Source organism: Barbus barbus (assembly GCF_936440315.1).
Source record: "Barbus barbus genome assembly, chromosome: 44".
Taxonomy (NCBI): Eukaryota; Metazoa; Chordata; class Actinopteri; order Cypriniformes; family Cyprinidae; genus Barbus; species Barbus barbus.
Genome location: NC_136722.1, coordinates 202501 through 227405, shown reverse-complemented (window position 1 = coordinate 227405; position 24905 = coordinate 202501). Strand labels below are relative to the sequence as shown.

Below are 24905 nucleotides of genomic sequence, written 5' to 3'. Positions count from 1 at the left end.
CTTGCTTTGTTCTGAGTTCTTTCTACCGTTAAATTTGTTGTGGAGTGAGGGGAAATAAAATATTTTTTTCATGTTTGTTCAGTATTTTTGTCTGACTGTATTTTATTATGACATGAACAGGCTGTGTTGTGGAGGCTGTGCTTAACTGCGCGTGAGGCGCTGACGCGATCGCTTGTGTATTTTTAAAAAAAATTTCCCTTGTAAATGTGGAAACAACTTGCACTAGCCTACTCCTTCATTTGTGGTCATATAAGAGTAACACATTATTCAAAACTATTCAAAATATTTATTTTATTTGTGTACATTCACAATAAAAAACTAAACGTACTTTTGTGAAATAAAGGAAAACTGGCGCTTTCTCAAGAGTGCATCACAAAAATGAACCGAAATTCTGCAAATAGGCTGCTAATTGTTGCAGTTTTTTTCTTTTTTTTTTTTTTCTTTCGTTTTGTTAATTCATTAATTATTTAGAAAAATATATTTTGCATATGGGCCTGTTTCTATAATCTATAATTCTATAATATTATTCTATTATATTTTATATATAAAAGCTTCTGTTTTTCTCCGTTCGCAGAAGCGCTGCAGGTGCGTGAATCCTCACCTTCATGTTGTTTATGCTGCTTTTTGCGTGATAAAATGAATCCCTGGAAAACTAATTTAGGTGTTTGTAATGGGTCAAGCCACCTATCAATTAAAATTTGATTTAATTATAATTTAACATAATCTTGTCGGTTAACGGTTAATATGGCTTAACGACCATCGGTTAGGAGAAATAAAATAACCGGAATGAACATTCATATTTCCTATAAACGTTAATCAGAAAAATTATAATAATACAACTGCAACTGTTTATGATCATTGCTTGATTATATTGCTTGATCTATCTAGTCTATAACAAAGTACAAAAAAAAAAAGAAAACTCATGACACTATATGGGCCTATACAAGGCCTATACAATTTAATATAGGCTTTTTTGTTTGTTTCAAATGGATGAAGAACAGCTAGCCTAGCCTATAATTTACGCAATAGGATAAATTATGTATGGAAACAGCTCAAGGGCAACATTTTTTTTTTGCGACACACCAAAACTTATGCGACAATTCGTTTTTTTGGGATGACGTCATGACGCACACCATTTTATCGGTAAAAGGCCAGTTGGCTGGAAACAGGCTGTAGACAGCAAATTTCGTAGCAAATGAGTGTGTTGTAGATCTGTGTTTTATTGGTTGTTTTCCCCCTTCTTCCCACCCTCTTCACTCCCACTTTTCCACAGTTTCCCATTTCTGGAGTCTTTTCCTGATCTAAGGTGTGAAAGACCAGTGCTGAAACAGGGGTGTTTCATGACACTAGAAGTAAAATCAAGTTTTCTGTGAGTTTGTAGTGTTTGTTGTTCTGTAATCCGGGCCGGATAGGTTACCATGTACACATGGAGAAAGCCTTACGTGGAATGAGCTGTGGATGTAGAGTGTCTGTGAGGCTGTGGTCAGGAGAGAAAAAGCTCATTTCCTCTTCCTGTTACCCTGATGCTGTCAGGTTCATCCACTAAATAAATGATTTTTGTGGGCATTTCCCTAAAATGTCAGAGTGTTGGCGGGCAGCTTCATATATCCTCACACAGGGCAGGGCCTCACAGCTCGATGAAGCTCCGCTGGAAGTTTGTGGTCAGTCTTGAGGAGCACAGGACACTGAAGGGACTTGTATAATCAACTATGACGCACACAACACTTCATATGATGACGTGAGAAAGAAAAGGAGATCTCAGACAGAAGCGTTGCGCTCGTTCAAATAGATTCGTTTTTTTAAGTGGATTTTGAATGTTAAATGTCTTATGAAAATATTAGTTAAGTTTTTGATATTTTTACTGACTGGCCACATACATTGAGGAACAATAGAACATTCAACAGTACTACAGTTTTTCCTGTATCATGAAGCAGTCTTTAAGACTCACTGGATTGTCAGTACAAACCTGAGCTTAGATCTTTGCACTCGCACATTTGGTCAGAAACAAAGGTCCCAGTCAAAAGCAAGCTCTCAAAGAAGAAACTCTTCTCACAGTGATGTCACTGGAGCGAATGAAGCTGTGCGGAGCAGTTTATGCATCATTACTGTGATTCTCCACAGCGTGTGTGAGGAACTATGACTGAAAGCCTCTGCAGGAGCTTGTGTGATCGGATGTTTCCAGTCTGAACTGTTTTCCTCTGTGTGCGTCTGTGAAGTTTTTCTTCGGCAGCAGATCCTCCTCTCATCTGCTGGTTCGGTCCTCATCGGTCGTGATGATTAAAGAGTGACCGTGAGAGACAACCACTGACTGAAACCTGTTCTGAAATACCCAGAATAGCCAGACATTACATACGACAACATGAAAGTCCTTAAATGATTTCATTAAGGAAATATTAGCCATATGGAGGGAAAGCTATTTGTGAAGGTCATGTTTTAGTTTTGGACTGAACGGTCATGTTTCTCATTTCAAATGCAAACCCATTTCATAACACAAAGACTTTCAAACGCTCTGATGCCAAAGACCCCATAAAATAATGCAAGAGACTCCGATCCTGAAATATAACGCCTGTTATATAATTTCATGTATAAACACTCACTGAGTGTCATATTGTAAATATTGTTTCTAATTAGGATTGGGAATCGAAAAGCAATTCCAATTACAGAATCGGATACTTAAAGTCAGGAATTGGATACTTGTTGTAAAATGAAAATTTCAATTCCATCTGTCAATTCGTGTGTGCACATCTTTTTCTTTAGCTGGCGAAAAGGTCAAATGTATTTGTCTTTGAATCATTCATTCAAGAGATTCATTTAAAAACACTGATTCATCCAGTAATGAATCAAGTAAATCTTGAGTGAGTCACTGAATCATTCCATTCATAAATTACACGAGATTTAGTTTAGTTGTCTAATATTTTTTCTTCAGAGTTGTGAGAGAACTATAACCTCCATTAAAAAAAAGTCTCAATTTATCCAGAATCATGCGGCTCTGTTTTGCACACAAACAGCTCTTAATCGAGTCCAGTTTTTATGTAGCCGGCTGATTTTTATTCATGCTATTCAGCAGCAATTAAATGTTTTGCAAAAAGAGACACAAAATAAACATGTTTGATATCTAAATGTTTGACTTCATTTTTTTAACCACATTGGAATCGAAATCGATAAGAATCAGAATTGATACGCAGAATCGGAATCGGAATTGGGATTGGTAAAATTGGGATTGATAAAATTGGGATTGATAAAATTCAAAATTCAAACGATACTCAACCAAGAACCAATACAAATTCTACCCATATTCAATTTCTATTTTAAATACATTTCATAAATATAATTTTTCATTAATAATGCAAAATATTTTATAGTAATAAATTTGTTTACCAAAGAAAAATAAAATAATTGTGATTAATCTCATGATTTGTGACAGTCTTTTAGATACAAAATTATGTTAGAAATAAAATTATGTTTTAAAAAATACTGTTGCACTCAGGACGGAGGGTCCTGCGTCAGCCAAGCAACTGCTATTGAGATGAATGAACGCTAATGGACAGCTTTCTCCAGGATTATTGATCTGTTTTGGTCACAACAGGCGTTTTATTAACTGCAGTGATCAGCTAGAACATTTATTTGAGATCTGTTGCTAAATCATCCTGTATGGAGTTTGTTGTTTTTCTCAAGGAGAGAAGAAAATGAAGAGCGTCAGTCCTCCGTCAGAGCCGGTCATCTGTTCAATGAGAGAGAAGGTCAGTAATAACACATTCATGTTTGAGTGGAAACCTGTTGAACTGAGGCCAGATGATTTCAGATCACTAATGAGAAGCATGTATGTTAATGTGAAAGTGCCTGAGGGCTGGATCGAATGATCTGTGACATCACCTGCATCACAGCAGCTCGTTAGCTGGAGTAATCGCTTCATTGTGTTTCTGCTGGCATCGTTTACAGCGTGAGTGACTGTGAAGAACACATATAGATTCACAGGAACTCAACATCAGTGTTTTCAGAGGTGAAGACCAGCTCTTGATGTGCGTTTAGTCTGTTATTCTTTGTAGTTATTGTCATCTCTGTAATGTAAGATGTGATGGGAAGTGCAACTCATTAATTGTAACCAGTTTCTAAAAGTCACATTAAATCCACATGGAAAAATGACAAAGTATTGCATGAAATGACTTCAAAAGCTTGGAAATATGCAAGTGAAAAGATGTAGTGAGAAATAAAACAGGGTGTGACACAAACACAGTCTTCCTTTGTTTAGATGTTCGTGGGACGTTTTCCCAAAATGTGTGTATGATACGCAGAATGCCTTCAGTCTTCATATTGCTTCGCTCTGGAATATTATTCATGTAAATCTCCTCTTTGAACAGCTTTTTATCCTATAGTTAAAACTCTAAATGTGCGTTCATGAAGGATCTACATGCTTGTTTTTGCCATGGAATAAATAATAATAATTATAATAATAATAATAATAAATAGGTGATTGCAACTTTTTATCTCACAATACTGACTTCTCTTCTCAGAATTGTAAGTTTATATTCTGACTTTTTATGAGTTTATACAGTATCTCACAATTCTGCCATTTTGAACTGCAATTGCAAGAAAAAAAGATGCAATTAGCTCATTTTTTTATCCCATGGCAAAAATGGGCTTTCATAGCATGTGGCTAATTAATTATTGGAACAAATGTACGTTTAAATTAAAAATGAAGTAGACTGTCAGCTGTCACTGAGGAGGAATCCTTTCAGAAGGCACTGATATATAGCCTTAAGCTCCAGAGGTGTGCCTTTGAAAGAGTTTCGGCTCTTCTGCATTATTTTCTGAGAATGTACGACATCTCCATGGACGAGTCTTCTGGAAGTGCTTGGGTTTGTTTATGGCAGTGAGGGAGTTACCTTCGACTGTAAACAAGGGCTCTTTTAGTTATTGTTGGGTATTTCCCTCTCATCCAGCTCCATGTTTCCACTCAGAGTCGGTCAGTCCTTTATACGACACGCGTGTGATTCCATTGCATCAGTCTGAGATCCAGAGCTCTTACAGCTTCTATGCCACACATACTCCAGAGTGCGTTTTCAGAACGCATTATAATGTATTCCTGGTTAGTGAGACCAGCTGAGAATCTGGAAGCGTTAGGATTGTATGTGGTTTAAATAAGGACAAAGGAGCTGCTCCTGTGATTATGGGAATCATACGTGATTGAAACATGTGGCAGAATTCACCAGATCATCCACAACAGAGAATAAAGGATTGTAACACACAGCAACTCCCAATCCTCAGCACATAAACTTACACTAATATAATGTTTTAACATTAAAGAGACAGCATGTGAAAATGACATGAACAGAAAACCCCCCAGTAATTAGTACAAAATCAGATGACTGAAAGATATTAATCTCCTTATCCACTAATGAGTTTGTACAGTATGCATATACACTATATAATACATACATATACTTCACACGTTTGGGGTCAGTATGATTTTTATTTTTTATTTTTGGAAAGAAATTGATCAGAAGTGACAGTAAAGACATTTCTAATGTCATGAAATATTTATATTTTAAATAAATACCGTACTTTTGAACTTTCTATCCATCTATAAATCCTGAAAAATAAAATGTAGAAAAGTACACATAGAAAAGTTATTTTAGATACATCTCATACACCGTTCTCAAAACCAATTAAAATACAAGAAAACTGCTTTTGAATAGGCCTAATACCATGCCGCTCATTTGCCTCATTCAGAGCTCATGTCGTTTTTATTTAATTTATTGTTATGCAGAAGTACAGTATTTAATACTTTGCTAGAGTTGCTTAGTTACAATACCGATGTCCAGATGGTTACACATCACTTTTCACAAATAACTAGCTGCGTTTGTTTGATGATTTTGTATTGTTTTATGACGACATTAATTCCTCCCAGCAGCAGTGACTCATGTGCTGATATACGCTACAGGGACAGAACTATTGCCTTTTGACCATAAGCAAGATCCATAAAAAATAATTGACTGGATCTGGTGTAAATGAACTTGAATAACCCCGATCTGAAGCCCACTGAGCAGCTCTGGGATGAATCTGATCCAGATCAGAGCGAATCTCCATCATGAGACGTTACTGCAGATCTCAGCGCCAGAATCACAGATGGAGCGTGTCACCTCGGCTGTGTAGAGTAACCGCAGGAGTACAGATCTGCTGAATGCTGAATGCTGAAGTGGACCCCTGGTCATGCTGCCCCCTAAGGTTTAGTTATTTGTTTCTTTGCTTATATGTTTATTTTAGGAAATGGTCTTTTGTGCTATCCACAACACATGCGAAGTTGGTTGATAACGTAACTGCAATAAAGTAATAGCCTAGTTAACAATTACTTGTTTACATATACAATGTATTTTATATTATTTAGGAACGTATAGGTTATAGTTTGACAGAATGTTCTAATTCAACATGCTATGGGAAGTCAGTCTAACTTAACATTTTCTTATATTGTTTATTTCTTACTCCTCATCAGGCTCTTGATGTAATATATGCCAGGTTTTCCCATCACTGGTCATTAGAACCCATTTTACACATGGTTCTCGATTCTGACTTGTGCTTGCTCTTTATGAAAGTCTGCCATAGTTCTTAACTGTAGCATTTGTTAAGTCCAGTCTATTAATCATTACCAGGCCAATAATGACCTTTTTATTCATCTATATTGCATTTGTTATGAAAAACAACAGCCTGCACATTAGAAACAATATCTACTAACATGCCACAGTTGAAATATAAATCTATAGGAAAAAATCTATTCCCTAACAGATTATCTATTATAAATTAAGTCAGATAAAATTTACCACAATAAATAAGCCTACAATAAAATGTGATAAATTATAGTAAAGGTGGTCATGAGTAGTTTAAAAATATTTTAATATGTTAGTGCTGGTGCAAGATTATGTTTTCTCCTCTTTTCATCAGTCTTTTTAGTTTGTGCCTTTTTTAGATGATGTTCAACTTTCTCCATAGCATTTTAAAGTGTCAGTTTCTCAGTAGAATTTAAATAGATTGCTCATTTTACGATCAGCTTCGCGATAGGTGATACAATGATGCTAAATAATGTCATTTATAATGGTACAAGATTTTTTCTATGTCAAATAAACACTCTTCTTTTGAAACTTTCTATTCATCTGTAAATCCACAAAAATATTGTGCAGCACAACTGTGTTCAACATTGATAATAATAATAATGTTTGTTGAGCAGTAAATCAGTATATTATTATGATTTCTGAAGATCATGTGACACTGAAGACTGGAGTAATGATGCTGGAAATACAGCTGCAGATCACAGAAATACATTACACTTTAACACATATTCACATAGAAAACAGCTGCTTTACATTATAATAATATTTCACAATTTTTACTGTATTTTTGATCAAATAAATGCAGTTGAGAAGAAACTCTTTCAGAAACACAGAGAAACAGTCACTGGCTCCAGACTGTCGGCCGGTTGTGTATAAGCTCATATTGCTCAAGGACAGATGAAAGGTTTGACCTGGAGGAGGATTTAGGAGGATAGGGTTTATCACAGATGAAGTATTTCTCTGCGTCGCGTGTCAGTCTGTGTGTGAATGTGCTGCAAAACTTAATTTGGAGTTTGAGATGACAGTCAGGTTCCTCAAGGCTCTGCTTACACATCTTATCTGAGCTTTATTTGAGCACCGTATCTGTACGACCTCTGACCTCTCAGGTCAGAATGAGTTTCCATGATCGTTTGACTGGAAGTGTTTGATTCTTAGCTCTGTTCATGCTGGATCTTTTCTCTGTGGAGGAACTTAATGCTGCGTTTCTAAAGGCTGTTTTAAATGGCAAAACATTTTATTCATAAAAACTGTGCAAAGAAGGACAAAGGCCATGTGTGTGTGTGAGTGTGTGTGTGTGTGTGTGAGTGTGAGTGAGTGTGTGTGTGTGTGTGTGTGAGTGTGAGTGAGTGAGTGTGTGTGTGTGTGTGTGTGTGTGTGTGTGTGAGGCTGTGTGTGTGTGTGTGTGTGTGTGTGTGTGTGTGTGTGTGTGTGTGAGTGAGTGTGTGTGTGTGTGTGAGTCTGTGTGTGTGTGTGTGAGTCTCTGTGTATGTGTGTGTGTGTGTGTGAGTGTGTGTGTGAGTGTGAGCCTGTGTGAGTCTGTGTGAGTGTGTGTGTGTGAGTGTGTGTGTGTATGAGGTGTCTATGTGAAAAGCGTTGTGTAAGCGTAAAGTCTTCTCTCCTGTGGAGTGGATCAACAGTCCTCCTCCTCCTCCTCAGTCTACAGTCTGACCTCCTCAGGAAAACCCATAATCATCTATTAGTATCTGTGTTTGGGCCGTTTAATTGCTCTCTTGATATGTATTGGCCTGCAGGATTCAAACACAAATCAGTCTCCATGACAGCAGACCAATTCACTTTCTTCTCTGAAATTACTGAAAGCATTTTTATTTGGAGGAGATGTTGTTGCACATACTGATATTTTCCATACTGGTTGTGTAAGTACCAAAAAACAAAAGGCTCAAGCTAAATGGATAAATAAATCAATAAAGTTCTCCTGAACGAATGGCTGATTCAGACTCATTGGTTTGAGAGCGTGGTGCACTGATGTGAAGGTCTGTGTAAATGCTCTGCTCACATTAGCTCTACAGCAGCTGATAACACAGAGCTGTGGGTGGCCCTCGGCACAGGAATGAAGACGTTAAGTTCAAATGCTCATATCATCATGTTCCAGACGGGGGTTTTGAACAGCAGGAGTCGGCCAGAGCTAAAATTAACCCACTTTATTTTGAGTCACTCACAGCCACATGAGTTATTAGGATTCGCTCAGATTAATTGGCTACTGTTGTGTTCTGGTCTTCATTTGTGGCTCATCATAGTTTCATCTGTACATCTGTGAAAAAGAAGTGCACTTGAAACTTAGTGAACTTATAAGCTTACAAGTATATTAAAAACTGTCCATGTAGATAATATGAATTAAATAAAAGGCCACTTAAAATACACTTTTAAAGAGTGAACTTTGTCAAATATAAAATGTATTTAAACCATAGTTATTTAACTGTAATTTGTTATTGGACATTACATTTAAAGTTATTAATAATTTTTAAATATAGTAAATTACAGCTTCATTATTACAAAATACATGGCATACAAGTATCAACAGAAATTACATTAAAGTATATTCATCATAAAAGCTTGTCATATTCAGCAGCACTGTAACCAAGGACAATAGAATTATGAAATTACATATAAAGATGCACTACATGCATGGGTGAAAAACACTCAGCTAACTGCATTTAATATCAATTTAAACTACATCTTCATTTAATTGCAGTTAATAAAAATGACTGTGAGTATAACGGTAAAAGACTGTAAAAATGCTAGGGTAAAAACCTGTTAAATGGTTAACGATAAGTTCCCCTAAAATATATGATGAAAAACTGTATTGGACATGATGTGTAATTTCTTTTTCAACTGTATTGAAATAACTGTTTCTTTCTGATTGTTTCTTATCAGTTTTGTACATTAGGGTTGTATGTTACATCTAATGTTGTTTCAGTTTTATGTGTTAGCGTGATGGTGTTTAGTGTTTGTGAATAACACTGTGCACCTTCTATATATGTTAATATTTAAAATCTGCTTGTGATGGGCTTTGGTTCATCATGTGACTCTCATCAGCACCTGCTATTGATGGTTATCAGTGTATTACAAAGATACAAAACAGATTTCAGTACTTAAAAAGGTTGGTATAGTAACATTATATCAGTTAATGAAATTATGGTATTTAAATGTAAATTAAAGTTAAAACCGTAAAACCTAAAAAATATTTACGGTAAGATTCTGGCAACCATAGCTGACGTTTTTTTTTACCGTAAATTTTACGGATTTTTACAGTGTGCAATAACAACTCAGAAAATGTTACATTCAGTCCAAACTTAAGTATATTCTTCTAAAGCATATTATTTCCATAATTACTTATTAATTTTAAAAGTATGCTAATATGTGCTTCTTTTTTGCTCACCAAATAAAAATGTTTTCCAGACAGTGAACTGAATGGCCTCTAGAATCTCTCTTTAACCGCGAGGCCCGCTGCACATCTGTCCAGTCACTACAGAGAATGAGAGAATGCATGAGTTTCCAGCAGGATTCTCACGACTGAGTCACGCTGCTCCTCGACTGACAGCCAGTATTTTCATACAACAACTCCATATTGCCATGGAAATCCTTCCTTGAGCAACTCAACCTACTTTCTCAATCCCAGAGCAAGTCCCTGCCACATGAATTTAACTACATACCTCACTGATGAAAAGGACATTGTGATCCAGAGCTAGATGCTTTCTGTTTGCTTTAATGAGAAAGTCTCTGGAGCTGCCTTGAAATGTTATATTTGTCATATATGTCATCAGACTGTGCCAATAATTACAAAATGTCCCAGATGTTCAGTGTTGCAGATATGATGTCTTACAGATCGAGTCGAGTGTCGATGGGCGCCAGGTTAGCAGTACAGACACAAATCACGGCAGCCCTCGAGTCTGTCTGAGCCCCGGTCTGTGTCTGATGAGGGTTTATCAGGACGCTGCTATATCAGGCTGCTGGGGAACAGGAATCTCATCTGCTTTTATCTTCGAGCCTCGCAGAGCCTGTGGGAGTGAATTCCACTCGCGTGATGACGGAAGAACGTCTCTTATTGAAGATCTGCTGCATGTATCCTAGACGTCACACACCAGCAGGAATGAACTCATCTTTTGTGTTGACCGGTGAGGGAATGTGAGTCAAAGTGAAGAAATCCTCAACGCAAAGTCAGCAGTTTGTACGAGCTTCCCCTCACACTGAGTAATGTCTTGTTTTGACAATTATAAAAAACTTGGTCTCGACTCAATTCCATTAACCAGACACCGGTTAAAGACAGAGTTCATCCAAAAAAGAAAACACTGTCATCATTTGCTCACTGTCATGTTGTTCCAAACCTGACTTTCTTTCTTCTGTGGAACACAAAGGAGGATATTCTGAGGAATCTTCATGCTGCATGCTTTTTTTTTTTTTTTTTTTACTTATCAAGCTATTTAGGGAGTAGTTCACCCCAAAATGAAACTCTGCTGAAAATGCACTCACCCTCAGATCAACCGAGATCAGGATGAGTTTGTTTCTTCATCAGGTTTGTAGAAATGTGTCTCTGCATCAGTGTCTCAGCAATGGATGCTCTGCAGTGAATGGGTGCCGTCAGAATGAGAGTCCAAACAGCTGATAAAAACATCACAATAATCCACACCACTCCAGTCCATCAGAGAAGATCATTAAGATGTTTTTAAGTAAAATACAAGTCCATAATCCATAATGCTTGCTCCAGTGAAGGCTCTCTGATGGCACCCATTCACTGCAGTGATGAAATGCTACATTTCTCCAAATCTAATGAAGAAACAAACTCATCTACATCTTGGATGGCCTGAGGATGAGGACATTCATTTTTGGGTGAACCTTTAAGGACTATCAAGCGCCAAAAATAAACAAAATAATAAAAAACTGTAAAATGTTCAGTTCTTCTGAAGTCATTTGAAAGCTTGAATTGAATTGAATTGCACTGAAGCTTTTTCACTTATGAGACAAGAAAGAACCAGCACCATGTAGCTCCATATTTTATGCTGTTTTGTTATTGGCAAAGCTGAAAATATGCAAAAATATTTGTGAAATTTGCTGTCACTAAGCTTTTACTGATAAATTGGCTTGCATAATGTCATCATCCTTAAAACATCAGCCGCTTTTAATGCATCAAATCTCAGTATTTGCAAGCAAGCACAAAATATGTTATTTGTTGCTAGATGGTGTAACACCCTTAAAAAATGGGCAGCAATTTTAGGAAAGTCCCTGTCATTCTCAAATCTGAAAGAAAAATTATTTCATGCAGATCCTCTGAGAATTGCCACATTCAATGCTGGAGCAACACAACCTCAGATGTCTGGCAAACTCCTCTAAAATCAAGTGTTTACTCATCTGAGACGTGTCTGATGATTTAAGTGTAACACAACTGCAGGTAATGGCCATTAAATAAACTCACAGCATCCAGATAAAGAATTCATGCAATCACTCACTCTGTCTGCTGTCATGCGTCATATGTTTCATATGCATGTCCAGCGCACATTTATAAATATATCACAAACACCATCAGACATGCAGACATGATATCAAAGCTGTGAGTTTCTTCTCACAGGGTCTCAGAGTCATCAGGTTTCTGAAGGACTGGCAGATATCGCGGTGGTCTTTGCTGAATGCTGAAGGATTGACCGGATCCTGTGAATGATGTGTTTCCCCAGAGCAGCTGAGATCCGACTAACAGAACTGTTTGTGTAAATGATTTAGTGTTGAGATGTAATCACACAGGCATGATGATCACCCTGCGTCAGATTCACTCCCTCTTAAATACTGTATTGGGTTTCATGCAGAACATGTGCTTGATAAGACTTTGAATTTCAATAAAACACAGTTTCAGGCATCACAGTTTTTTCATGTATTTTATGCGTTATCTATGTATGTAATGCTATTTTTAAGGCCCCCGAATGAATCTCAATCATAGAGTCACTCTTTAAGATCTATCTATCTATCTATCTATCTATCTATCTATCTATCTATCTATCTATCTATCTATCTATCTATCTATCTATCTATCTATCTATCTAAATGTGTGGTATTTAATGGTTTTGAAGGCAAATTGAGTACAAAATGTCCAAATCTATTTATTAAAAAGCAAAAATGCAAGGTAAAATATGTAAAAACATGTTTTTCAGCTCTTATACTTTGCTCATGTCATAACATCATGTGTGACAACTAGCCCCAGTCTTTCCATAATGTTCAGAATAAAGATTTTTGGAGCTCAGATGTAAGTGGGTCGTGTTCATGTGATGAATTACAGCTGCGGTTTCTCTGCTGGGTCACAGAATGAATTTACATGTACTAAAAAAGAAAATAATCTGAAAATAAAATCCAAGAGTAAGTTCTGAGAAAAGTTCTTGCAGCATTTGTAACACTTGGTTTAATATTTTATTAACCAATGCAATGACATCCATTCCCTTTTGTGTCATTTCAGATCTACTGTACATTATATTTAGGCTATATGCACAAATAAAGTTGTTCTGGTCTTATGCAGCACAGCCTGCTGTTACAGACTTCATATATATACAGTAGATTGCATTCACATACAAGATGTAGAATCATGCAGAATCCAGGCAAACTGATCTAATGTGAGGAGAGCATGGGAGGAGAACAGATGAGCGCTGATGTTTGTGAGGTGAGGGGTTTGCATCTGAATGTGGAGGGCTGAGGAGGTGGGAGCTACAGCTCGGAGTCGTATTTCAGTTTTTGAGCGAGTCTGGATGAACTGAGACTGCCTTTGTTCACGTGGAGCCGCTGGATCAGGAGAGGAGAGGAGTGTGGAGAAGAAGAGTCTCTCTGACAGACCGAGCAAAGGACATCTGTGAGAGACATGGGGTCAGCGAGAGATCCAGCGCTGAGGTGACTCATCTTCTGACCTGTGCCTCCATATTTCATTCATTTGCTTCTGAGAAACATCTCGCCTCATCTTTATTTCTCCTCAGCAGAGCCTGGTGCTGGACTTTCATTACTGTGTGCTTCTGTTCTTCTGGGGTTGCCTTCCAGCACTTTGAGTCAGGTATGCCACTACATGTTTTAGAGAAGCAAACCAGACGCGTTTTTATGCTTTACACGTTTATATTAGATGCAGAAAAAATGACCGATTCTTTTGAGTCTTTTTAATGAATCGGTTCGCAGCTGAATCGGTTCACGAGTCAACTCACGAGAATTGACGAGTGCGATGCCTCATGGCGATGTTTTGGTCGTGATTTTGGTATTTATGAGGACTAATAAGAGAATTGGGAGTAAACCTTGAAATGTGACTGATGGAGCTAAAAGTAAGTTACTTTAATAACAGTTTAGCAGAAATGTAACACATGAAATGCGCTGGAGATGTGTTTATGAGCTGATTTTATGACAGATTTGTCCTGTCAATGAAAAGAAGTTGATTTTAATAAACAACAGCATTTTATTACTCGCAAAACATTTTCTCCAGCTGAGAGATGTAAATTAATTTTAGTAGCCTATTGTAAAAGCTAAACATATTTAATTTCAAAATGATTGTTCTTGTAATCTTATAGTGTTTTTCAGCTGCTTAAACACATTTTCAAAACTTTGCCTTTTTAAAAATAAAAAACTTTACACACAAATCCAAGAATTGCACAAAATGCAAAATGCCTCACATGTCAATGAAGCACTGCATTCAAAATATCACAAACACATCTCAAAAGCAAACATTTGCAAACACCTTTGCCATAATATATTGTTGAAAATATATACACAGAGTCATTCAGAACCTAAAGCTGTTTTTTCATGAGCTCCTGTGTACATTTCTGTACAAGATTAAAAATAATTGGCAGAGAGATGTTGACAAAATTCACGGTAAACATGAAAACAAGATTGAAAGCAAACTGTTTTTACTGTAAGCATTAGTGTTTGTGAATATACAGTATTAGACAGTACAGAAGAACAGAAACACATCAAGCATGAGTAGATGTGTGTTTATTGATCGGTTGGTGTTCAGTGAAGCACATGTGAGGAGTTAGTGATGAATTACTGAGGCTTTCTGATTGGTTGTGTTTGAAAAAGGAAATCAAGGTACTTCCTGTTAGATTGTTGTGTGTTACAGAGAGAACTGTGTGTTGTGTTTTGCAGAAAGTGTTTTATGAAATTGAAAACTGAGTCAAAGGCTGATAATTAGTGTCTGGTTTTGTAGATTTGGTGTGTGCTTCTGCTGTTTGAGTGACAGCTTTCAGAAACTGTGTGACAAGGAAAGATTTAGTGTGGAAGCAGCTGAAAAAACTGCAATCATGGCTGTAACACGTATAAATTTACAAAACACACATATGAATTAAATATAATTGGGGAAAAACATGAAATGTGATTTCACACAGCTTTATTCACTGTTTTCGAGCGTGTGAACTTGATGTCATAAGGATTGTTTGAGATGATCGGTGTATGACGTCAAAGTACCGCGATCTGTTTAGAACCGATTCTTACAAATAATGATGATGATGATGATGATGATGATGTGGTTTGCTCTGAGCGCTGACACGACAGAACCCAATGAACTGCAACATGATTTATTAATTTATGTCCATGCTTGCTATTTTTATAGAGTTTTTCCTTGGTAGTATTAAGACTGTATCCAGGTGAGGCTCATAGTTTCATGAGGGAGCTCAAGGTCACAGAAGGTGGTCATAGATGGATAAACCCTGTTTCGTTACCTCAATGACCCTCATAATGACAGATAGTTGGCACAGTGACTCCGTTCGCTCAAACTGGCGTGATGTCAAGCAGCGGAGCGCGAGTAATCTTCCCTAAGGATGACATCATGTCCACAAAAGCCGATTGTGTTCCATCTGTAAAATAACGCAGAGCTGTTCAAACTCGGTCCAAACGGGACCCGTGCCAAAGGATCGCATTCTTGACCTCGTTTCATGTTAATAATGAACTTAATATGTTTTGAGGAATGGCGTGGCTGTTATTAACAGGGTTCAACTCTGCAGCTTCTCTGCTTGGAAATCAGCTGATGTTTGACACATTACACCGAATGCAGGAGAAAAGCTTCTGAATGTTCATCTGGAAATCCTAAATGAGGGTGGGTAAATGAACAAGTTTAGTTTTTAGGTGAACTATTCCTTTAAGCTGGAGGAAAGAGTGTGATGTTCCTCCCACAGATTTCAGATTCAGATTTCAGCAGAGCTCCTGTAATATATGATGATAGATGATTGCGAAGCGCTCGGCCAGACGACTGATTTGGGACAAATATTTCCAGCCCCAGCTGTAAACACAAAGGAATAGAGCTGTTTCCACAGAAACCGGCCAAAGAGCAGCTGCTTTTCTAAATCTGATGTTTGTTTGATGCACAAACTTCCCATCTTAAACACGTTTGGTCTTTACTGCTGCGTCCACACAGTTCAGCTGACCTCTCAGTTTAAGGTTGTGTTTTTTTAGATTCAGTATTTCAGTTAAATGTCAAATCTACCTGGATTCAAACACCATTTTCCACTCGGTTGAAGACATTGTGTTTCACTGACCCAATACTGGCCTGAGTTTTAGCAGGTCCTCCAGGGCTTTGATTTCCGGTAGATCTGGTTCCTCTGTTCTTGTTTAGTTTGTATTACAGTTACTTTTCTCCTTGCCTTCAGAAGCAGTCCTAATGTGGACACTGACAGCTTGTATTAACCACAGGAATGGAGGCCGATCTTTTGGAATCAATCCTACTGGTGAAAAATTGTCTTAAACGTTGAGGAGCTTCTCCTCTTAAGAACAAAGGTTTCAAATCGGGATTTTGCAGCAATGCCAGAACCATTTTTATTTCCCCAAAGAACCTTTCAGTGAACAGTTCTTAAAAGAACCAATTTTTGTTAGTGTGAAGAACATTTTAAAGAATCTCAAGAATCTTTTGTGCAGTGGAAACGCTTCATGAACGCATCAATGCCAGTCTAGTTCCTTTCATTTTAAGAGTCTAGTAGCTGTGGATGTTTCCAGAAAGCATGCTATAATATGCCAGGAGTTATTGAGATTAATAAACCAGTCTAATAATATAATCTGACCTCATTTGTTAGTTTCTAATGGTGTTCAGTGAATGATGTTAATGAAATTGTTTAATGCGGCATGTCATTTCTGTGGTCGCTCTAAATTTTCACTCAACATTATTAGCTGATGAAATAGCACTGTTTCTTGTTCTGTAGAGTTTATATTCTTGTGTAAATTCTAGCTGTGGTTTGACAGTCGTACAATCACATTAGTTTTGGGTTTGTTTGAGGCTTGGACAGGATCTCCAGGTGCTTTAATGCGGTCGAGGAGGACGTAATTCACCTACTCATCTTTTAGCGTATCATAAAAAGGACTTCCTCCTATTCTTTGTCTTTACAATGTTCCTTAGACATTTGAAGAAGAGAGAGATCACCATTTTTTAACAGAATCAGCTATCTGAATATATACAGTACACTTTATTATATACTTACAATACATGTTTATTCCCTGATATGTTTATATATTTGCTCTCTTCTTCCTCCCAATTTATCAAGTGTATATAAAGTGCTTCCTCCTTGCACTGGCTTAAATCCAACAATATATGAGCGGTCAGAGACCACCGTGTCTGCTCTTCTCTTTCATTTATCACAGACAGAACAGACTTTGCCAAGACATTCAGTGTGAAGGCCAACACTGTGAATATTGACAGGACCGCTCAGATTGACACTTTCTGTTTGTTACTGTGTTTTGTCTGAGTGTGTTTCACACCAATCACGTGTGTGTGTGTGTGTGTGTGTGTGTGTGTGTGTGTGTGTGTGTGTGTGTGTGTGTGTGTGTGTGTGTGTGTGTGTGAGTCTGTTGTATAATGCAGTTGTTGCTGTGGAGGAATGCATTATTATGACACCATTATATAAAAACATTTGGATTGACCGTGTGAGAAGATTTCTTTTCCTCTGCTCTGACACGTCTGCCTTCAATTTCTGGAAAATATTAGGCAACGGATAAAACTCCATCAGGAAATGTGCAAGTGTCAAAACAAGAATGTTAAAAAGACGTCTCATCTTTTCCCTCGCTGGCCTGGAGAACAGGAGACACATTGTGGGAGATGCTAATTCTGTTTTGGAGGAAACAGTGGCATGTTCTAATGCTTTAACCGCAGAGTTTAGTTTTTCTCATTGTGAAAGGTCTAATGTGAGAGTCAATGAAAACAGCACTTAATGCACTTCTATTACAGCTTGATTTACCCAGATCTGCTATGATGTTTCCAAACTGCTTGTTGAAACATATTGGCTGCAGACAGATAGCAGTGTATGATAATATGAAGTGAATCCTCTAATCTGAATCCTTCAATATGTGTGTAAAGCAATGTAAAGTACTCCTGAAATTATAATGCTTTGCATAGTGATGATAACCAGTGACCAGCTGTGAACAAGAAACGTGGATGGAAACCTGTTTATTGTTAAGTGAGCATAAGATGATGATAAAGGGGATCTAAAAGTAAAAAAAAACTAAGCATGAACATTTTAAAAATTTAATTAATTAATTTGTAAAAAATCTAATATTGGACGATTAAAAAACAAATTGTGAAAAAAAAAAAAAAAAGCTTTATTTTTGCTGTGCTTGTTTGTAGAGCTGCACAATTTTGACCCAAATTTTGTTAGTGTATATATAAATATGGCCATAATAAGTCAAATAAAAAAATATATTTAAAAAATTATATATATACCCTGTATATGTATTATAATTAAAAACAAAAAAATATATTATTCATGCGGTATGTTATGGTATGTGACCCTGGAGTAGGGCGGCACGATTCTTGCTAAAATGTGAATCACGAGTTTTCTCCATGGGAATTGAGATCACGATTCTCTTACACGATTCTCATTTTTTCAACCAAAATGTATTGCACTCAAGTACAAAAAAAAACAAAAAAACACAGGACATTCAGTATAATAAAGTGTTGGAGTAACAAAACATTGTCTCTTTTCTTTATTTTAGACCCCTTAAATTGAACAATTTTAAAGCTTTAAGTTGTTGAACATAAGAGAACATTAACAATAATAAATAAAAATATTCACATTCACACGGGACGCCGGCGTCAACGCCTCTCATTTACTTTGAATGGAGTGACGTCAAGCGTTGCCGAACTGAATTGTGGGTCCCTCGCGTTGCTTCACTGGCGTTGCATGCGGCAGAAGTTGAAAACTTTTCAAGCGCCAACGCAGGCGTCAGCCAATCAGATCGCCTTATGCAAATACCCTAGCGCAGACGCTAGCCAATCCCGTTCATGCAGCACCAGAAAAGTATGTGATTGGCTGTCATCACTATGACGGCGCGTCAGCACCAGAGCCGTTGAGAAGCTTCCACAGGAACTGAGGAATACAGAAGTAAAGCGTGTCATGGAGCAGCCAATAGCTCCAAACAACCATAGTTTCAGCATTGAAGCCCATTCATTTCAGTGCTTCTCAAGCACAGTCGCCAGAAAGTTGAGGAAATTACAGCATTTTTTGCCATTTTAACGCATTAGTTTATCTCTCGGAAATCTGACCAGTAGCTGTATTTTATGAAACGCATTATAGTTAATGTTTATTTTTAGATAATAGGCAGTATATGCTATATTTGCAGTTAGATAACGTGGATATATTATATAATAAAATATTTTGATGAATACAGTTGGTTGCCTTTTTTATTTTGAAGTATTTGCAAAACTTAAATTTACATTTTTTTCATTTACATTTAGTCATTTAGCAGACGCTTTTATCCAAAGCAGCTTACAATGTAGACGCAACCAGACCAACGAAAGAGCAACAGAATAAAGTCTCAGTTAGTCTAGCACAGTTCACATAGCATGATGTTTTAAAATAAATATAAATAAATAGAATAGGCAAGTGCTAGTATTAATTGGTCAGATGGTGGAGAAAAATGTCTTTTAGATGTTTTTTTTTTAAAAATGCATTTATTGATATTCACTTGTGTATGCATATTGTATCTTATATTTTAACATAATATTGTATTAAAATGTGAATAATAGATGACCATAGATGAAGAAATATATATTAATACAATAACACATTTTACATACTAATTAGATTTATACTCTTTAAATAAGCATAATTTATTTCATCATTGGTCTGCACATCCACAGGAATAAGTGTAACACAAAAACACATAAAGTCATGCCTCAAGTCTCCAATCTTTAAGAAGTTTACACTATTTATACTTTACATACAAAGAAATGTAACCGCCTTATCCTGTGTGTTGCATTGTACTATGTTTTTACTCCATAGTTAAACAAGAAAAACCCATTAATATTATTTCTATTAAACTCCACAGACAAAATCAGCTACTATCAGTGTATTAAACGAATTAATACTACATCAGAAAAGTCAAACATATAATGCTGCTTATGTGATGCAAACATCAAAATATATATTTTTGCAATTCATGCACTCTGATAAAAGTGTTTTGAGCTCATAACATAATACAGTGCGAGGAAACGCATGAAAATGAGTCTTTATTGATCAATAATCTGCCACTGTAATCATAGTTTGTCTAAATAGGGATAAAAGTTCTTGGTGTTTTACTGCCACTAGTGTTCATTTCAGCTGGAAACCGCAGTGATCTCTATACGTTTATGTGTGTTTTTGTGGGAATGTGTGTAGATGCACATTTTGGGCCTGTGTTGGCTGGTTTTCTGTGAATAGCATTATTAGTGAATTAGCTATTCATCAGCAGCAGCATGTTAAACTCACTCATATGGAATTCATGACTGCTGTTGTGCTTTTCTCATGTTGTTTGGCTGCAATAAAAGCTGTCAGGAGCTGTTAGGTGACGGAAGTGAAATGAATTACAGGGAATGTTTAATGATAGTGTGAACAGATGCATCAATGAGCGCTTATTACTTTTGATTTCTTGTGTAAATGTTTTTGATCGTGAATATTGAGGGTTTCTAGCATCTCTAATTGCATGCATTCATGCATTACATTAATAAAAAATATATTTTTTGTGAATTTCAGTCTTGAGAAATACCAATACAATCTCATGGCAGTTCATAACTATTTTATATATTGGCAAATTAGTGGCTAATATGAATTAGTATGATCTCATATGTTTTCATATGATCTGCATACGCCTCAGTGATGATTAGGTTTAGCAGTGGGCCTTCGTTCTTACTTATTTTACAAAAAATTGTACCTTTCTGTATGATTCACAGCGTGAGCATGAAATCATCACCTCATAAAATAGTTTTCAGCATGAACATCTCTCCTTTCTGTTGAAACTAGCCTGATCAGAGATGATTCACAAACGTTTGTGTTCATTTGACATGTGTTAGCGCTATTAGCTGATTTCCTTACTGAATTGGTGATTAAAACAACTTGAACATCAGGTCCAATTTTTAGAAGACACATTTCATTCTTAGTGAATCACCACAGAACATGCAGATTTAATCATGGGCTTTCCCTTCATTGGATTACTTTCAGAAAATGATTTAGTTCTGCTTCGTTTCAATTTTATGTGCCTTCTCATTAGAATGAAAACTAAGCTAAGTTGAAGTCTCTTGCTGCCAGGTCTTTGACTAATCAGCATAAGGTCATATTCTGGCCAAGAACTGGTTGCTTGGTCAAGAAGAGACCAGCGAAAAACTGTTAGACGCTCAGATGACTGTAATTCCCTGCAGGACATCAGCGGCCTGAGTGTTTCTCAACCGGGCAAATCTGAACTATCCAGTAGCTCTCGCTGCAAACCCAAACATCATTTGAGCTGCTAATCACGGCTTTCCTGCCTTGATTAGGCTGTTAAAAGCTTAATGGAGAAAACCACTGCAGCTTTCTTTGGTATTTAAGATACAGTGAATTTCTGTGTGTAGATCAGACCGTCTACAGCTCACGAAACTGATTCGGCTCTAATATACACAGAGGAAAGTCCTGCAAGAGCAGCTTAAAAATCTCATTCTCATGAGGCACAGTGCAATCCAGCCAATGTCATAAAATCTGTGCATTCAGCTGGTTCTGCTGTGAGTTAATTAGCAGATCACCCAATCAAAGCCGTCCTGAGATGATGACGCTGGGTCTGTTGCCAGCTTCGGCTGTTAGAGTCCAACACCCCAGGAGATACGCCTGTCAGTTCATAAATGTCCAGGATTTAATGTGTGTGGAACAACACATCACCATGCAATGTTAATGATATTGTTTACAAAGCTTTATTGTGTCCTGTGAGACCAAATCTACAGTTACCCTTGTGGAAGAAAACTGCTTTATTGAGCTGACGACATCAACATGAATTGTTCTGCTGTTTTGACTTAAAACTTGATGTGTTGGACATTAAAGTTGTGTCATTCAAATATTTGGGGTCGGTTCTGCTCACCAAGGCTGTATTTATTTGATCAAAAATACAGTAAAAATAGTGAAATATTATTATGATTTAAAACAGCTGTTTTCTATGTGAATATGTGTTAAAGTGTAATTTATTTCTGTGATCAAAGCTGTATTTTCAGCATCATTACTCCAGTCTTCAGTGTCACATGATCTTCAGAAATCATAGTAATATGCTGATTTGCTGCTCAAGAAACATTTCTGATTATTATCAATGTTGAAAACAGTTGTGCTGCACAATATTTTAGTGGACACCGTGACATTTTATTTTTCAGGATTCACAGATAAATAGAAAGTTCAAAAGATGCACCCTTGATCAATAAAAGTATTAATTTCTAGTATAACAAATCATACTGACCCAAAAGTTTTGAATGGTTGTGTATTTTAAACAGACTTACATTCATTGAACACTTAATGCCAAACCAGAATTCAGCAATTTGATTTATGATGTAAGCTCATAGTTTCCAAACTGAGAGGGTTTTTTTTAAAACAGCGGCACTTTGCACATTAAAGTGTATTTTTCTCATAATTTATGACTTAAAATTAAAACTTCTTTATCATTTTCATACCAGCTTCAAAATTGAAAGACGAATCTCAAATTGACTCTAATTCCACATCATTCTCTGGAGAAGCTCAGAAAGTGAATCCGTATAGCTGATTTGGAAAGCAACTGTAAGGTTGTTGTGGGTGGTCCAAATTATGCACCAGATTGGCCGCTTCAATCCAGCGATTGTAGAGTTGAAGATCTGAACAGCCAGTGTCAAAACACATGACCTCCTCCTTTTCAAGTGGTTCCTGGCTGATCTGCGCAGGGAAAATTTGCTGATTTAGATCCGACATGCTGTTCTGGCCCAATAAAAGTAAAAGAGACAGTAGGTCTTTCATAAGGGACGCTTTGGGCCTCTGGAAGTGGAGACTAGAGGACAAATCAAAGAGCATCTTCAGAAAGTTCTCAAGCTCCTGGAGGAGCTCAGACTGAGAGAAAGAGCAATAAAAGCCTCTGTGAGCCTGAGAAAATGAACAGACAGATCGCTTTGTGAGCTTTGTGAGCTGTCTGGATGTGCAATCTGTAATAACCTCCAGCAATGCTGATTTATGCTCATGCCAAGGCAATTTCCTTTCCTAAATGTGATTTCTTTAATAAGCTAATATGCTGAATTCTATTGGGCTTGAATGGCTTCATGTAAAAACAGCATATTAAATGCAGGGATGTGTTTTCAGTTGAGCTTCTGGAGAGCAGCAGTGTTTATGTAAGCGTTTGGCTGGATCAGAGCAGATGAAGCTTCATTAAAATATCCTCATCCATCCCTCGCGAGGCTCGTGTTTGTGATGGCAGCTCACAAGGTTTCAGAGCTTTGATTATTTTGGTCAAATGTTTCACTGTTTTGTGGCGTAAGCTAAAAACTTTGATAAGAAGAAGAATGCTAATTTATCATGTTCTTTAGCAGTTCTGTATCCTGCTGATTCTTTTAATGTCACCACAGTGAATTAGAACTGAGTTTGTCAAGTTCTGAAATGATCAAAACGCACAATGAAGTGGTTGTGCAGCTTTTTGCATGTCTTCCGAATTCATATGATGCTTTTATGTGAGGAACAGAACAAAAACAAGCCAGTGAGAATCTTTTTTGAGAGAAGCGTTTATTTGTTCACAAATCAGACATAGTTTTTGAGTCTGATGATCTGTTCAACACACTGATCCACTGATTCACTGATCCATTGATTCACTAATCCCCTGATTCACCAATCCACTGATCCACGGATTTACTGATTCGCTAATCCACGGATTTACTGATCCACTGATTCACTAATCCACTGATTCTCTGATTCACCGATTTACTGATCCACTGATTCACTAATCCACTGATTCTCTGATTCACCGATTTACTGATCCACTGATTCACTAATCCACTGATTCTCTGATTCACCGATTCACTGATCCACCGATTCACTAGTCCACCGATCCACTGATTTACTGATCCACTGATTCACTGATCCACTGATTTACTAATCCACTGATTCACAGATCCACTGATTCACTGATTAACAGATCCACTGATTTACTGATCCACTGATCCACCAATTCACCGATTCACTAATCCACAGATTCACTGATCCACTGATTCACAGATCCACTGATTTACTAATCCACTGATTCACAGATCCACTGATTCACTGATTAACAGATCCACTGATTCACAGATCCACTGATTCACTGATCCACCGATTCACTAGTTCACTGATTCACCGATTCACTAATCCACTGATCCACTGATTAACAGATCCACTGATTCACTAATCTACCTATTCATTGATTAACAGATCCACTGATTCACTAATCCACTGATTCACAGATTCACAGATCCACTGATTCACTGATTCACTAATCCACTGATCCACTGATTCACTGATTCACTAATCCACAGATTCACTGATCCTCTGATTCACTGATCCACTGATTCACTAGTCCAGTGATTCACTGATCCACTGATCCACTGATTCACCGATTCACTAGTTCACTGATTCACCGATTCACTAATCCACTGATCCACTGATTCACTCATTCACTAATCCACAGATTCACTGATCCTCTGATTCACTGATCCACTGATTCACTAGTCCAGTGATTCACTGATCCACTGATTCACTGATCCACCGATTCACTAGTTCACTGATTCACCGATTCACTAATCCACTGATCCACTGAGTCACAGATCCACTGATTCACTAATCCACTGATTCATTGATTAACAGATCCACTGATTCACTAATCCACTGATTCACAGATCCACTGATCCACTGATTCACTAATCCACTGATCCACTGATTCACTGATTCACTAATCCACAGATTCACTGATCCACTGATCCTCTGATTCACTGATTCACTGATCCACTGATTCACTAATCCACAGATTCACTAATCCACAGATTCACTGATCCACTGATCCTCTGATTCACTGATTCACTGATCCACTGATTCACTAATCCACAGA

At 37.2% G+C, this 24905-nt stretch overlaps 1 protein-coding gene across 1 annotated transcript in view; it reads left to right on the top strand.

The window, feature by feature from the left end:
• The first annotated feature begins 13330 nt into the window (after nucleotides 1-13330).
• The window catches only part of LOC306862958 (uncharacterized protein), a 110128-nt gene continuing 98553 nt past the window's right edge, over nucleotides 13331-24905 (top strand). Inside the window, exons 1-2 of the mRNA XM_079406073.1 lie at nucleotides 13331-13481; nucleotides 13568-13638. Coding sequence (XP_079262199.1) covers nucleotides 13453-13481; nucleotides 13568-13638 — 100 coding nt within the window. The 5' untranslated portion in view covers nucleotides 13331-13452. The remainder of the gene's footprint in view (nucleotides 13482-13567; nucleotides 13639-24905) is intronic.